This window comes from Excalfactoria chinensis, chromosome 7, assembly GCF_039878825.1.
Source record: "Excalfactoria chinensis isolate bCotChi1 chromosome 7, bCotChi1.hap2, whole genome shotgun sequence".
NCBI classification, from domain to species: domain Eukaryota; kingdom Metazoa; phylum Chordata; class Aves; order Galliformes; family Phasianidae; genus Excalfactoria; species Excalfactoria chinensis.
Window position 1 is genome coordinate 14,895,407 of NC_092831.1, and position 17,548 is coordinate 14,912,954.

General features: G+C 38.1%; 1 protein-coding gene across 1 annotated transcript in view; it reads right to left on the reverse strand.

Annotated features, from left to right (window-relative positions):
* The window catches only part of LOC140254666 (dipeptidyl peptidase 4-like), a 38,485-nt gene extending 24,079 nt beyond the window's left edge, over positions 1 to 14,406 (reverse strand). Inside the window, exons 1-10 of the mRNA XM_072341461.1 lie at positions 14,206 to 14,406; positions 14,042 to 14,126; positions 6,761 to 6,859; positions 6,216 to 6,310; positions 6,018 to 6,092; positions 3,837 to 3,889; positions 3,665 to 3,737; positions 2,495 to 2,615; positions 1,949 to 2,109; positions 95 to 198 (exon numbers count right to left, since the gene is read on the reverse strand). Coding sequence (XP_072197562.1) covers positions 95 to 198; positions 1,949 to 2,109; positions 2,495 to 2,615; positions 3,665 to 3,737; positions 3,837 to 3,889; positions 6,018 to 6,092; positions 6,216 to 6,310; positions 6,761 to 6,859; positions 14,042 to 14,126; positions 14,206 to 14,211 — 872 coding nt within the window. The 5' untranslated portion in view covers positions 14,212 to 14,406. The remainder of the gene's footprint in view (positions 1 to 94; positions 199 to 1,948; positions 2,110 to 2,494; positions 2,616 to 3,664; positions 3,738 to 3,836; positions 3,890 to 6,017; positions 6,093 to 6,215; positions 6,311 to 6,760; positions 6,860 to 14,041; positions 14,127 to 14,205) is intronic.
* Positions 14,407 to 17,548: the final 3,142 nt, after the last annotated feature.

The following is a 17,548-nucleotide window of genomic DNA, read 5'->3' on the forward strand; positions in this document are numbered from 1 at the left end:
AAAGGACAATATACACAGAAGGCAGGGTGGTCACACACACAAGCTCCTCACTCTCACCAAAAGAAAACACAAACATTTAATCAAAATTTCTTACCCTGATTTTATTTCTGCGGGTGGAGAAATTTCAGTAGTGTTAAAATCAGGAAGCATTTGGATATCCACAATGAAGAATTGCACTGTTGGATTTTTAGCTCCTGCCTAAAATAAAACATTTCATTGTAATTTCAAAGAGAGAATATTCCTGGGGAAAAAAAAGATTGAAATTATAGATGAAGAAATCATTACAGTCTGTCAGGTAGAAGCAGCTATCTTCAGACACCTGAGAAGACTAAATAAAGAGCAAATAAAGTGCAATGCTAACAGGAAGAAAAGTGATTCTTCATGGAAACTAACACCTTGCCTTAACTGACTGTGTAACAGCTGCCTATAATGTAATCAAAGTTGTGGCTGCAGCATGGACCCCATTGTTTTTAAACGTAGCACTGATAGGTACTAGCAGGAACATTGCTGTCTCACAAAAGACTTCAACAGAAATGAATCTAGCTAGCTAAATCCTAATACTAACAGTAAAGTAGCTGTAGGTCACCCATCTACAGAAATAAGCAATACTCCAAACAGGAAGGGTTTGTAATAAAAGGTGCTATTTAAATTGGCAGTTCACTCCACACCTCTTACACCTATGCCTCTTCACATGTGGCACACTCAGGGCACAGTCCCTGAGCTTATTGCAGTGAGCCCAGCTGCTCACTGTGACCACCAGTGAGACTTTATGCCAGAGCCTCCAAAGAGGCAGGCAAAGGCAACAGTGATCATGGAGATCAGGGGAGGGAGTGACCTAGTGCAGCTGCCTCAAAGAAAGCTGAATTCAGCACAAAGGGGACTAGAGGTTGGCTTTTACTCCAGGTAAGCAGCTTTGTCGGTTGCAGTCAGCTGGCTCTACCAGTTGTTCTGCCCCAGCAAAGCAAGAATGTAAGCATCTTCCTGAGCTGACCAGACCAGCAGAGGGGGAGATACAGATATATGTCTGTCCAATGCAGAATATATAAACCAAAACAGTGAACAAAAAGACGGGCTTAACCTGGTTTCAGACTATGTATTACATAAACGCAAATGGGGATGACCAGCATTCCAGCAGTGAACTTATTACAGAGATTAGTAATAAGAATGCAATTTATATTGTGATTCAGAGGTACAGCGCAATTGTACTCAAAGAGTAATTTGTACTTGAACTGTGTCTTAAATCTGTTGCTGTATCACACTACTAAATCAAAATCCCAGGTGGCATCAAATAACTTCAATAGCTAAATTTAGGTAAACCATGGGATAAACATTTAATCCTCCCAATGTGGAATGTCTGAAAGAACCTGTTGGCAGCACTCTGGAATCTGCTATTCACACCATTTATCCCAGTGCCAACAAAGCCATGAGCAGTGGGCACACAGTCATTCGGAGGGAAGATGATCTGCATGCACTGAAGTTTTCACGGGCAGCAAAAACCAAAAGAGCTTCAGGGTGGACAGAGAAATAATGTCAGCAGTTTCTTCCTCTTCCCAACATAGGAAGCATCCAACAACTAAGAATTACCCCACTGTTTGAAGAAGATTCCTTTTACACAAGCACAGTACAGTGCACAAGCCTAACACAATGTGTGTATTCCAAATGGCTTTACTAAGGAGCTCTTTTTTTATCTCAACATCTACTTGTCATCTCTCAAAACTTCTGTGATGAAAAAAACTTTTTTTTTTTTTTTTTTTTTTTTTTTTTTTTTTTTTTTGCTTTCCCCTAGAGATAATAAATACTTATTGCCAGATGCTGTTGATTTCAGAAAGAGTAATCACAGCAAGCTGTTGAGGAGAGACAGACAATATTTTCATTAGCAGAAACTGATGAAAGGAGACTACTCTTTAATGAATCTGCAGAACAACCATGTTAAATAAATAACACAGACCTTGGGATAAGGGATTCTAATGGTCTTAGGATACTGCAAGGTGTCTTCAGAATAAAAGGAATACTCTATAACAGGAACTTCTGTATCATTAAATGCTGCGTATGCCACAAAATTGCCATTTGGAGACCACCAGAGAGCAGAATGGCTGCCAAACATTTCCTCTGAAAGAGATGCAAAAGCATTTAAGTTATAATTGATAAACTGGCTCTTATATCTGAAGAAATGTTCTTATTAAATTTTTAATAAGATATCCTTTTTAAATTGAAGTTAACATACCAAAGCACAGACTGCTTACTGGAGTTCTGAAATGAAAGATTGGTGCTTGCGATCTATCGTATGAAGCTACAACTAATTTCTGTTCTTTCATACCTACACTAACCAGGCATAAAGCCCAGATAAGGATAAACGCTTCTGCTAAAAATGCAGATCTGCATTAATTGTGAATGTTTCAGTATGAGAAATTAGATAAAACAATTTTAATACGAGCAAAATAAAAATTCCCAAGTTTTTACATTAACATGCAAAGAAAAATGGGCTTGTACTTACCTTCATAAACCCAATCTGGTATTCCATTGAAGATTTTATTTTCTTCTCCGTTGCTAGTGATTTGCACAGGTGCTGCTGTTGGTGAAGCTTTTATATAAATATTATTATTCCAAACATATGCCTGCAAAATATGATTATGATTAATCTTAGAGTAAATCCTGTTTCTTCTCTATGCCACTTTTTAGTGACCTACTTACATTTACTCTCAATGACAAAAATTGTCCTTTAAATTTGCATTTGTCCAAACTCCATTGATACTTAAACATGAATTACTAATACAAATCCAGAGTAACAAACTAAATTTAAGCTGAAATGCCAAAAAAACCAAAAACAACAACAAAAATCCAACCCTCAGAACAGTTGTTTTAAATGACATTATTATTGCATCAAGAAAACCTTGCCATTAATTTTTCTTTGAGATACAAGCTTATTTTAGGAGTTGTTTTTTTCACTCATTTGTCCCTCAAAGAAAACTGAGAATATTTTGGTAAAACATTGATGAGAGTCTCAGTGTTGCTAACAGATCTCCAAAGATAATGTGTTCCTGAGTAAAATGTCTTTGTTTTTTCTCTTAGTGACTGAGTAGCAGAGTTTTATTCCAGAGCTTCTCTCTGAGATGCAGCAATTTCTTATCAATATCCTTTACCTCTGTGGCTGGGCTCAACCAAGCTAAAGGAATAAGAATACTTAAATGCCACATACTACTGTGATTGCTCTTTAGGTCAAATTCAACACAGCCTTACAAATGCAGTGGCTATCAAAACTGTCATGGATTAGGAAAGAGAAAAGGAAAATAAGGACAAAGTGAAAGAGTACACAAGATGATTTTGATCCTCTAATCCCTGTTATATTCATCCTTAAATAAAACTTCATTGTTCTTATTAAAAGATAAAAAAAATCACAGTGGTGAATGCATAGACAGCTGTAATGAAAAAGCCTTTGAAAAAGATGAGCTACTGTTTGCTACCGTAAAAATACTAAGATCTTGTGCAAAATACTGGGACTATATTGTTTGAGAATTTCCAACAACAGTGGTCAGCCATTTTGGAAACAGTTCAGGTATTTTACCTGGAAGTAGGAAAGCCCCCAAGCCCCTAGGACATAGTTAATATGAGCTTCTCTGTGTCAGGTACAGAAGTGACTGTATAAGTTTAGATTATCTTTACTAACCAGTTTGTGACCGACAGGTGACCAGGATATATATTGCGTGTCATTAGGTAGTAGCGCATCATCTAAGATGGAGCTGGAAAAGAAGAAACAAGATACAATTAAGACAAATCAGCAAAATGCCACTTTGATGCAAAATGCTATCAAAATTGCATCTTGTGCAAAATTTACTAACCTTGTATTGAAATCATAGATGTGATATGAAGCTGTGTAGGAATGCCTCCACAACTGCAAGAGAATAAGTTTAATATTAAGAAAAATGTCACTAGGACCCAAATCTCTTACAGCTTCAGTTACCACTGAAATTTCTGAAATCCTCCTCAGACTTTTGCTTGAGATAAATGAACACAATGAACCCACAAGGGCAGTAATTCTTTCTAAGGTTTAAAGGAAAATTGAAGAAACACTGTCCTTCTGGAGTCATCACTTGGTTACTATGCCAGAAGCCAATGACTCATCAAGGGCAGAGATACAGAGGCAAGAGATTCTGCAGATTTTCAGAAATTCTTGAAACTTTATGGCAAGACTATCACAGCTATCTACAGTTAATCCTCCTCCTTCTGCCTTACTGGCACAACTGTTTTCTGCCTCCTTTTCCACGGTGTATTATTTAACTTGGCATCCTATTTTTTAGTAGAGCTCTCAAGTTCCAGCACTGTTTCTGTAGCAGCTCCTCTAGTTCCAGGATTCATATTCTCATCCATATTGTCACAAAAATAAAGCTTATTTCTCAGAAACCTTCCTCTTGAAGCCTTTGTCACTTCAGGCACTTACAGAGAGAAAGATGATAATAATACAGTTGCTTAGATGTGCTCACCATGAGAAGCTGACGAAGTTTGTTTTAACCCATGGTGCTGATATGCTACAATAATGTTACCTTCTATGGTAGTTCTTGAAGATTTGTATGAAGATATGAGGATATAAAACAATATCTTAGTACTACACAACCAGATGGCTATTATATAAGAAGCGTCCACATTTTCATGATTCATTTTGTTACTCTGTTTTCTTGTGATTAAGATTAATAACAACATAACTTTCAATCATACTACTACATAAAGGTTAAAAGACTGTTTCAGCATTAAAGTTAAATCTTATGACTACAGCAAATAAAATATTATAGAACAATAAATCACAAGAGGAGGGGATGTCTAGGGTAACTGGAAAAGTGTAAGACTTTTTATCACCATTAGTAATGTAAGAATAAAAGAATAAATTCTGAACAATTTAGAAAGACAGAAAGTAAATGGCCTAACTGCAACCAGCAAAGAAGCTAAAACTGTGGAAAAGTTGTAACTGACTTGTGGTGACTGGACTGCAGCTGGAACACTGTGACAGGCATTCTTGGATTGCATTGCCAGAACGTGTAGAAGGAGCTCAGTAACACAGCCTTTGAGTATTTGCACACTGAGCCTTTTACAAAGAAAACATGCAGATCTCTCCAGGAATAAAAACAAGAAGGAACTAACAACAATGAAATTACTAGCTTCTCAGTGCACACACTGCAGGACAAGTAATCACCTCCATTAGGTTTCTGTTCTCTCCTCTGGAGGCACACAGGACCAGGGGTTCTTGCTAACTGACATACGTGTGGGTTGACTTTTGTTACTTTATTCAGCACCAAGCCAAGATGATATAGGTACGCTGGGGTTTTTCCACATACTTGCTGAGATAAGCAAATAAGGACACCTCAGCTAACGCCGTGTGCAAGAGGACAGCCTATAACCAAACAGGGCTTTTCATTCACCTCAGTTTTCAAATTATGTGTCCTAACACTTCTGGCCTGCTGCTACATTGCTGTCAATGTAATATGCTCATACACACATACTGAACACATATATACAAGCATATGCATACATCTGCTCTCCTCACCCACACAACCACTTGGGTGTCATGCCCGTCTACTCTTCTATGTTATCTCTCCAGATTATCCCCAGCTTCACTCCCCCTGCAGTATCTTTCCATCCACTAAGTTTTTATTTGGCTTCTTCACTCAGTTGTAGAGTTATAAAATGGCTTAGGTTGGAGAGGACTTTAAAATTCACCTAGTCCAATGTCCCTGCCATGGGCAGTCATCTCTCTTCTGTGAAGATCACAGAACCTTGAAGTCCTTCTCTTATTGTTTCCAAGCCTCTACCCCACCCACTGTAATCTCTCTGCTTCTCCTCCTCCTCTTTCTCCTGTCTGTTCAGACTTCAGTGTTACCATGTAGATATCCATCTTATTCTTCTAAACATTTCTCTCACACTCTTTCAGCCTCTGCAACCTCTACTGTATGCAACAGCATCTTCCTGCTCAGTTATTTCCAAACCTTTGCTTCCTGGTTTCATTCTTAAAAAATTAAGTGAATTTGTACCTTTTCATACTTGTACTGCAGAAGAGCAAACCTCTGGTCAGAGGACAATATAGCTGTTGTCGCCTCATATGTGCTCTGTCAATAAAAGGCAAAGTGAACACGTTTAGCACTGATTTCAGAGAAGTGTGCAGAAAAAAAAAAGTATTAACTATAAAATCTTACTCTAAGACTGCACATATTATAGGTAAGTCAACATACTATTGTTGTATTTAACAAGACTACTGAGGATGTTCCAGTTTCAGCATCAAAACGTAGAATGTTCCCATTAGGTGTTTCATGCAGATATTGATTTCCTAAAAGAGCAAGAGAGATGCCAATAAACAGCAAGCAAAATGCACATCATTCACATCTTTCTCCCCTATCTCTCGAAGCAAGAAATAAAATTTAAAATTCTGGTCAATATTCTGTTTCCAGCTTTTCTAATTAAAGGATGCTTATAGCACTGTTAAAAAAAAAAAAAAAAAAATTGGGCTCACAGCTTCAACCTTCTGGCACCTTTTTCTCTTGGGGTACTTCTAGCAATAGGAGAACATAGTTTGCCACAAGCACTAACGCATATCTACAGAAAAAAAAAAAAAAAAAAAAAAAAAAAAAAATCACAAATCTTTGAGCTATACACCATTTTGTAATAATAGTATTTAATTATCTAACATGGTTTCAGGATATATAAGTCATCTTTAAGTATTGTGTATTTATCGTAGCACATTTTCTTTATGCGCATGCTATATGTAAAAATAAATTACCTGAAATCCATTGCAAATTATGTGTTTTGTACACATAGTCATTGTTCAAGTAATTCTCTAGGGTATATGTTCTTCGTGAATCAGACTCAGGGGTACTTTCTGCAAGAGACAGAAGAGAAATTTTGATACTGTTGCATTTTCCACCACAGCTTCTTAACCTGACTACTAAGATAAGTGTCTTTTGCTACTGGCAATTGATGTGCTTTTGCTAAACAGCTATGAACTGCCAGCAGGAAGAAAGCATAGAAAATCCAGCAGTCATAAAGAAAAAGGATCACAGTGCTACCTGGTTTTTCACCAAGCTATCGAAGTATTGTAAAGTCTGCTAAGACATTAGTATTTTGACTGCAAAATTAAAACCAAGTACCTGATCTACTATGAAAAGACTAAGTGAAACTGAACCCAGATGAACTTATGAGATTGGTCATCGGCTCCCATGTGACACAGTCAACGTCTACAAAAATATATATATTTTTAACTGGTTGCAGTGCCATAGCAACTTTTTTCCAAGGTTTAAAAGGTTTCAACAGTGTACTATACACATTTACATACATAAACATATATATTGAAATTGAGGTGTGCAGTTCTCTTCCTGATTCCCATCTGCCTTTTTAAAATGAACAAGCCAACACCAAAAACCACCCTCATATAACCTATACAGTCAAGAAGGAAAGCAGTTTTTATTTCAGCTTCCATTGCTATTTTTTTCCCCCAGTTACTAGCACAGCAAATCAATAGATCCAGGATATAAACAACTGATCAGAACAATCCAACACAGGTGTTTTGACTGATCAGTTGGGATAATATCCTGCCACTACCAGTTCTGAGCTTTCCAGTCTTTTAAACAGACAGCCGACAGCCTCTTTTAATATGCTGAAGAAGAAAAAAAAGTACAAGTGAGTGAGAACAAAAAAAAAAAAAAAAAAAAAAAAAAAGCCCACCTCACAAGATTGCTGCAGGAAATTGTTCTGTGAGTTGAAAAAGTGTGACATATGGAACATGACAGGAAGACATTTATATTAGCTACTATAGTTTTACTTTTATTTCCCAACAATAAGTATGTTACTTATTTACAGTACAGACTGGAGAGCCATTGCCATAGTGAAAATTAAGAGCCTTAACAGACAAAGCTTTTAGTCTAACAAAGATTGAGACAATTACTTGCACAGTTCCATCTGAGTTTTGACTATTCTGAAAAGTGTCACAAGTAGATATTTTGCTCGTGAAGTTTCCACAAGAATATTAACTTCTCAGGTTAATTATTCTATATTAACTGAATATTTAATTTGATGGATTATGAACAAGTGTGTATTTGATATTCATGCACAGTTGTCTAGTTGGGAATATCACTTCTCTCCTTCCTAATTGAGTAAGTGTCACTTTCAATTAGAGGGGCTTCAGAAAGCAATAAAATTCTCTCTTGGAAAAGGAGGAACAATTTAAGACAGGTGGCTGATGAACAGGTTTAGGGATTTTTCCAAACTGCTGAATGTTTTTTCCCCCTGGTGACATACATATTTTGCTGAGGTCTCATTACTAAAAATCAGGCCACCATTAAGATTTTTTGGCTGTGTGTAAAATTAAAATTTCATTTTCTGTCAACACCTTCCACATAGTAACTGAATATGAAAACATACGCCAAGCTGTACGGGTATAGTCATCAAAGTTTTAGTTGGAATATCTTCTTAGTTTGTGAGATAAAGCACTACCACTACATTTTTACTGCCCCTTTCTCATTCTGCATTTTGCTTCTTTCGATTTAGACTCCATTAAAAAAATAAACCAACCAATCAAAAAACAACCCTTCCTTACCCCCCTTCCCCCAAAAAAGCATCAAGTGGGCTTGTATTTTTACAAAATGAATTACTTGTTGACACTGAAAAACATTTTAGTGGCTTTGAAGATTGTAGGCTAGTATATGTTCACATTTTAGCAAAATGGCTTCTTTTTCTCAGATTCCTCAGAGGGGCTGTGAAAGCTGAATTCTCTCTCGTTTCTGTTTTTTCCTATTTTTCTTTCTTCACCAACAGGGATTGTTTTTCTAAGTTCCAAATGACAAGCTCTTTCTCTCTACCCTTTTCTTCCCCTGAGCAGCACATTCATATTTACCACCACTGTCATAGTGATATACTGGAAATATGTACGTCATAATACCTCTGCTACAATACAAATTTAAGTCAAACATTCTAAGGAGAAGGCTATTAATCATTAATGTAAAGAATGTTCATACAAAGTTGTTAAATAGCATTCTTTCAATTTCAGTGTCTTTCTTGGTTTGTATTTTTTTGTTGTTGTTTTTGTGTTTTGTTGTGTTTTTTTTTTTGTTTGTTTTTGTTTTGTTTTTTGTAAGCATGTATCATCTTCACAAAAGAAAGCCTGAATTTGTTTCAGTAGGTGTAAGGAGTAGAGGAAATAAAAACTTAACTGTTCTCTGAAGTTTGTGCTATCATCATACCCCAAGTTAAAACTGTTTAAATTACTTTTGGTAAACGCATTGTTTAAATTTCTATATGCAACACAAAAGAGCAAGAAGGGATCTAATCAGCTCAAAAGCAAAGGAAACCTGCAAAGCTACTAATAGTGGACACTTTACTGCATGTTCAGAAGAGAAGCCTGATGTATGACATCCAAGAGAAAGCCAGCAGGTAAAAAGAGTGACATCACCCCAGGGCAGTTCACCCAGCTGTCCCAGAGGCTGCAGGGACTTCCCCAGGGAGAGGTAATCATTAACTTTGTAGTTAAAAGCTTTGGTAGCCCTCTCCAAGTTGCCACTCATGCAAACTAAGGAAATAAGTGTTCTAGACATAGCAACCGTTGATAAATCAGTTTCTATGCATTACTCAACATTTGAATTAAGGTAGATCATGCAGTAAAGTGACACCTAGAGAAAGGCAAAGACACATAGCAGGAAAACATTTCCATTCTTTTTGTCTTCACTAAGTAGAATAGCCACATGCACCACTGAGACTATGGATTCTGCAATGCAGTGCAGGATGCATCAAAAAATGGAGAAAGACAGTTATAGCAGCCATATTCAAACTAAACGACTGTTCAGATAAGCATACAGTATACTTGCAATGGCCTGATTTAACCTACTGTATCTCCCTTGCAACTTTATAGAGAATTTCACTCACAATTTTGCATAAGGAAATTTGAAGTTAGCAGAACTAATTACCATTCGCATTTTATATTTTGTCCCTTTAAAACACACAAAATAAGATTCTCATCTAAACCTAAATTGTTTAACCTAGACTCAAAGAGATTCTACTTCAAAGATACAATTTAATCCACAGATTAAAATTTCATTTCATATTTTCTTGCTTCCTCCCTAAACATCCTTAAGTCTTCCAAATTTTATTGTGATAATAAAAGATTTCCTATTCCCAATAAAAGTAGGACAGATTACAGCTGCCAGATTCATTCATCTTGTGGCATAGGTCTTCAAATATGAGAGCTGCATATCAGCCAGACACCTTCATATTTTTAAGCATCCTTTTCAGTTGCAAGCAAGGTGTTGACACAGGCAATAGATACTCCTCCACACCATCCAGTCACAAATCTGCTTAGCACAGGACAGATCACAGATAGGATAAACAGGGTAAGTGTTGATATATAACCATTCCCAAAAGAACAATTGAGAGCTATTTGGAGACTTTCATTTCATCTTCTTTTCAGTTATACATTAACAAAACTGTCAGGAAGATATGCAGCCTCATCTCTTTTGAGTCCTTGAACCAAGAAGCTGTCTCAGCAAACCTAAAGATCTTCATTATGAAATCCAGGATGTCAAGAAGTCATTGGACTTTTGCAGCCAATAATCCTTATCTCTATTTGTGCTAGCTTTTTCCCAGCCACTAGTAATACCTAACTCATCAGTCAGGCATCAAACTCACCAAGTCCTCTCTGGTGCCTCAAGGTTGTTAACCTTCCCAGAACCTGCTATGCTTTTCCAACCAAAAGAATGGGCACAATACTTTTAATGCAGTACAGAAGACAAGTACATTATCACCTAACAATTATTTTACATCTCACTTTGCCAGTATTTCACCCTCAGGGAGTTAAATCTCCAGTATAAAAGCCTGTTTTTGACCAGACTGTTGTACAGCTCTCCCCACACCATAAGGTTGTTTGTGGCTTGTTCCTTAGGGCAGCAGTATGCTAAATACAACACTGCCTCCTACTCTCAGCATTGGCTACTCTTCCTTCCACTTTTGGCATTCCAGGGACATAATGACAACCACTGCTAGAGAAATGTACAGCCAATGGATGTTTTGAACTGCCTTTTGTATGGAAAGTTATAGAATAAGAAAGTATAAAATGGATGAAGCAAAAGTAAATGGAGAAATGATGTGTGAGTAGACAAACCACGCTTTGAAATAAACGCTCATACCTTACAAGGTGACCAGTTGGGATTACATTCACCACTTAAAGAACTCCTCAAGACATAACGATGCCTTTGTCACCTGACTTCAAATTTGAATTCTGGGTCCCTTTTGGGATTAAACTCTATGAGGTAAGATTGTTAAAATACAGGGGTTACTTCAAGAGTAACTCTTCCTTTTTTAGCATATAGGTCTGTGGTGTCAGAGGGAGATGGTGGTGGTATAGCAGTAGAGGTTGAACTTTCTCACCAACAGTCCATTACATTTTGTTGCTGTGTGACAGATGGTAGCAGAAGGGTGGTCTGAAAAAATGGCATCTGACATGAAAGTATGTATGAAGCAAAGGTGTTTATGGAGACCAAACAGTGGATGTGAGTGCAGTGAGGTGATGGGTGGCATGTTTCAACAGTAGCAACACTGCCGTGAAAGACAAGTCATATTCCAGGTGGCTCTCATTCATTGTTGGCAAAAATGCATAACTAATGGTGGTAATTGTGATGAAAAACGGTGTTTTGTAGCTGAGAATTTACTCCATCAGTGAGCATTACTGCGCTCTGTGTATCTGTTGTAGTTTCTATGGAAATAAATAAGAGGCACTACTTTTGGAGTGCCCTATGAACACAAAGAATGGAATTTTGTACCATCACTGTTCTGGCTGAAGAGCCACTGAAGGCATGCAAATTTATTATGAAGTGTTTGCCATTGCTAAACTGGGGCAAGAGAAGAAACAGAAATAACCTTTCCCTTCTGACCCCTATCATCTAGCCAATGGGCCGGAATTCCCCTTTAGTGGCAAAATTTCAGGTCCTTTTATAGCACTCAAACCCATTTACCTAACTAATTTTGCTCTGCATGACAACAAATCTTATGAAATTGAAGTACATTGAGGAGCATGGCAGAGAGAAGGTCAACAGTAAGAAATTCAAACTCAGTCTATCTAAGTATGTCAACAATAATTTTCACTCTCTGCAAAACACTTGAACCACTGGGATGAAATAGAAGCAGCAGCAATTACAATTGCTTTTATCAGAGCTGACTTTGATTTCACACAGTCAGTTATGTGATTTGCTGGACCCCCTCCCAGTTTTGCCTCCTTTCATTCTGAACTCAGTCCAGTCCCTGTACCCAGAAGACAACCTCAGCTGACTTGCATGACCTTCGGTGTAAGGGCAATGCAATCAAACTGCCAGAGACTAAGTGCTCTCACATGTAAAGAGCTAATTATAAGTACACCACCTGTATACACAGAACAACAGAAAACATTTGTTTAGCACCCTTCAGTGAAAAATTCAAAGTTCTTGAACTTGCCATAATTATAATTGTTATTCAGATGTTATAACTAGCCTGATTTCAGAAGTCAGAACTTCAAGTTTGCAAAACAGGTCTTCTCCCTCTCTGTATCTACTTTATACTTATTTTATTATCTAGGTGTTCTAGATCATTAGTCATCCATTAATTTAAGCCACATGTAAGAAGACATGCATTCACACAGCTCTTTTACAATAGACAAAGCAAGGCAAGCCAGGGTTGGTAATATTTTGTAATTCATGCAGCAGAAGTGATTTTTCAATTTTCTTTTTTATTTCTTTAACTATAAAACTCAATGACCAATTCTTAATTGCTGCCACTGCCCTTGCAAAAGGATTCCCATGCTACAGTCTATGAAAGAAGGCAGAGTAGCAGCATTAAGTCCCACGTACTGAATTCTTTGACTAGGTATCACATTATGATACATACATACACACACCTGATAAGCAGTCAAGATTCTTTTGCTTGCAATTCCCAACTTCTTAAATTTGAAGCCACCTCAGAAATTTGCTTTTTTTACACAAGTGGCAAAAAGCAGAAAAAATCTAGCAGAATGAAGAGTCAGTAGATACTGATGCAAGCTTTAGCCCAGATAATAAGAAACTTAGATTACCTGGACTTCAGATACCTGGAATATGAAAATCTATTTCCTACTTTGTAATATTCTTAATTACTGAGAAGAATTACAAAATATTTTAATGCAAATTATACCATGCAAACAGTACAATGATGCAAATTTTGCCTCTTTAATTGACATAAACACTAGAACTTCCTGTGCACGTAAACATTTACTATGTTTAGAAAAATAAATCAACAAATGTATCTTCTTGCTTTTGAGCAACCATTTCACAAACATAAGGCTGCCGAAGTTCCGCTCTACAAAGTACTTTTATTTTCTTAGAGCTCACAGTGTTGAACAGTGTAGCTCCTGACTGCACAGCTGTTAATCATAAAAACATAATGAGAAGGATTAACCTGCTGCTCTGCCCTACCAGCTGGGAGCAATGCAGTGCTGGATGAGGATTTAATGCTGTTTTAGATTAACAATTCAGAGTTGCAATATCATCCTGGAAGGTACAAGCTGATCAGAGTCCAAAAACGCATTCCAAACCTTTTCCTACTTTTCTGACCTCTGTAACAGCACACTGTATATAATCTCACTCAACAAACATTAATAAACCCGAAGTTGTGCAGACAAAGCAAATTACAATACAATCTTACTTCTTCAGTACACTCTAGAAATCATGCAATTGGCGTTTTATTGCTGATTTGCAGATTTTTGGGGAAAAAAGTGCTGAATTCGATGACGCTTATGACTGCTAGTTCCTAAATTTACACAGAAATTAAGTGATTTTTTAATTTCTCCCCTCACATCCCCCATCCTCCCAGATGAGGCAGCTCCTTAACGAAGTTCTCCCCAGTTTCCGAGGACTCGGGAGCACCAGTTTTAAAGTACGCTCACGCACAAACTTTCAGCAAAACTTTTCCCCACGAAAGGGTGAGCTTCACGGCTGCTAACCCCTCAACACCGACCGAACCCCGGCGGCTGCAACAGTACTACCCCACCTTCCCGGCCCCACCGTGGACTTACCGCCGGTGAGCAGAGCCAGCGGCACGGCGATCACCGTGACGACAACGGCGACCCCCACGAGTCCCAGCAGCCACTTCAGGAAGGTCTGTAAGGAGAAGACCCGTCAGAACCGCAGCCCACCACCCGAACCGGGCAGCACAGACCCCTGCTTCTCCCTCACCCACCTTCATGATGGAGCAGCACGCGGCGTGGGGCTGCGGGCGGGGCGGGGCGGCTGCTCTGAGCGCTGGGAGCGAGGCTCGCCAACGGCCCGACTCGAGGCGCTGCAATCCGCGGGCACGCGGCTGCTTTGCAACAGGGCTCGGGGACGGCTACTGCCCGCAGCAAGCCAGCATCGGCAGAGCTCCGCGCGGCAGTTGTGCAAGATCTCGTTGTTCCAGCTGGCGCTGCAGCTTCGCGTGCTTTTCTTTCTTTTCTTTTTTCTTTTCTTTTTTATTTTTATTTTTTTCTTTAAGGGCTGCAGTTTCTCCTTCAGTACAAACGGTTGGGGCGTGGGGACAAAGCTGTGTGTTAGATAGGAAGGACCCTTAACACAGAAAGCATTTTTGTAGGAAATCAGATAACGCCCACACAGAGGTCGCTGAAGTGAAATGCCTTAAATGCTAATGGCAAAGCTTGTAATGGTTTAATAACTGCAGTATTTCGAGGTTCTGCTCTTTAAACTTCTTTCTTTGACAATCAAATCCTGGAAATACTGATAAAATTGCAGTAAGAAAGGGTTTGTATTAACTTATTTGGTACTGTTGTTGGCATAAAAGGGAGATAGTAGTGCAAGGCTGCAAAATGGAAGTTGAAATTAAGAACAGAAAACAAAAGTACGGGATAGGATGAAAGTTTGAAGTTTAGCTCTGAAGAAAATCCTGGTTTATCATGTCAGACAATTCTGCGTAGGTTGCTCCGAAAGTAATGCCTCATTTAATTCCACGAAAACCACAATGGATACAAAAGGCATAATAACACTATATGGTAGCGCAAATTGTCAGCTCCAAAACACTATTTTATTGAACGCAGTCACCACCATTAGTTCTGCATTTTTACCAGCAGTGAACAGAAGCCTACTTATCATATTAGTAAATATCTGCACCAGCAGAGGTGCCCCACTGTCATTGCTGACTCCACTGCCGAAACACAACATCCACCACCTCACTGTGGTGGGTGTTTAGTGACCTCTGTTTAGTGACCACAAACATTCAGCAAGCACCAATAAATACCAATAGGGGCCATTTTTTATTACATGGAGGGATACAGTTCCACACCTTTGCTTCATAGGTACTTCCATGTCAGACTGCCCCTCTGCTGCCACCTGTCACATGGCAACAACGTGTAATCAAATATCATTGTGAAGGTTCAGTCTCTTCTACCATACTGCCAACATCCACCTCTGTTGTTGTAGTACAACATAATAAAATAGGAGGCATTACTTTTGGAACAGACCTCATATTTCTAAGCTTTTTTGACTCTGTGTTGGAGTAGTACAACTCACTGCAGGAAAGTACTGGAAATGGCCTGGGGATAATAAAAGCATAAAGCATCTGTTTGTTCAAAAAGAAGAGCATCACCAAATAGTCAGAAAGATGTGTAATTTTCTGAAAATGCTTTAACAGAATTTTAGCCCCTCGAAGTACTTACCGAGTAGTGAGGTTTGTGGCTTTGTTTGCATTCATCTTAGCTTTTCCCCCTTCTATTTGCACAGCACTAGCACTTACCAGAGAAAGATGCAAATATTTTCCTGCTTCAGAAGTATAACAGAAAAGTATGTGATCCACTGAAGCAAGACAAAGAGACATGAAACCAAAGAAGATAACAAATAGTCTTAGTCTTGCCTGCAAAATACTTGTCAGAGTAAAGCTGTACACTGAGCACAGCATTCAACATTTTGCTCTGTTTCATAATCTGTATCTGGAACTGAGCTAACAACTTGTTATGTTAGACAGTTACAGACACCAACAGCTAGTATGCACGAAAAGTAATAGACATCAGCTGGATGTAAGTTTGCAGTTTAAATATTGCTCTACTTGAAGACAGTGGTTAGCACTAGCTATGAGATAAGCTGGTGCTAGCTATATCAGTTTGCCTTAGGAATACTATTAGTGTGATATGTCAGTGGTTCCATGCTGCTCAGCTTAAGTTTACAATGTTGTATCTAACATGCTGCAAATTCACAGCTTGCTTAACACAATTTTCTGTGTATAAACGAGCCCACAGTGGACTGTTACAAAGTACAGTTACAGTTTTTCACTTTAAATTTTAACCTAGTACCACATGTATGTTGTGAGATGTATGATCAGAGTTTCAGAAGGCTTACAGGCCCATCTTAATATTCAATACCTGCATGGTGTGCTGTGCTATTAAGTACCTGTCTCATCTTACAATAAAGAGAAATACCCCACAAAAATAAACCAAAACCCTGAGGCAAATTTTCATTTTCACAGTGAACAGGAGTCAGAACTTATATATTTCAGTCTAAGTGTTCTTTGTTTTCTATATTCAAAACATATAAATACTGTAGTATAGTGCAATCGAAGTAGAATCTCAGTTTTATGATAGAATGCATCTGAATGCTACTAAGCTTTTTGTTGGCAAGTTGCAGTTTAACAATGTACTGGGAGGTAATCTGCAAGCTTTTAGTGTTTCTCAGTGGTTATTTTAAGAAAGACCTACACTGATGAACATATGCCTAGCTTCTGCTGTTTTCAGTGGGCACACAAGTTTAAAGAACTGGAAATCTGGCTATATGTATCTCGACCAAAATGCCTAATAATCTACAGTGTCTCTGGCTCTGTCGTGCCAGGGGAGTTTATGGGACCAGGTTCTTTCTTTCTTTTTCACATGAATTATCAACTAAGAATAAAGATAGAAGAATATGCTTTCCACTTAGTTACAATAATAATAAGCAGTGATTCTTCATATCTTTTAGGAATCTCAAGTTCCTCATGTCTGATCAAAATACCAGAGGTCCCTAACATTACAGTGTTAGTAATGATGTTTCTGGGTGCCCTGTCAGATGGACTTTTGTGGAAGCCAGAGACCCAAAAAGTGTCTCCAGGCAAGAGATTAAAATTCCTTTATATCATGAAGTTCTTCTGAATTCAGATATATGTTCATATGATGCCAAGTTGATTTAGGAAATGAAGATCCAGGAGTGGCTGCTATGCAATAAAGTCTGAGAAACCATAGCTGTTCAGCATGCTGCATTCATAAAGAATGCAGTTAAGCAAGTTGTATAATGAAGAAGAGCTACTTACTAGAAGGAAGTAAAATACAGCTTTTCTCGTGAAGGATAGCTTTCCTAAATACTTGGTTGATACACCAGATGGGATGTCTCCTTCAGATTTCCAGCCTTTGTAAAGCTCAAGGCTTTGTTCTAACATTGTTTATTTATTTGTCTTCCCTATAGAAATATGGAGACCTCCAGTGGGAAAATTGGAAAAAAAACATTCTGTTCTGCAGAACAAAACAAATATTGTTTGGGACTAAAATGCATAAAGACTTTTACAGATACAATAA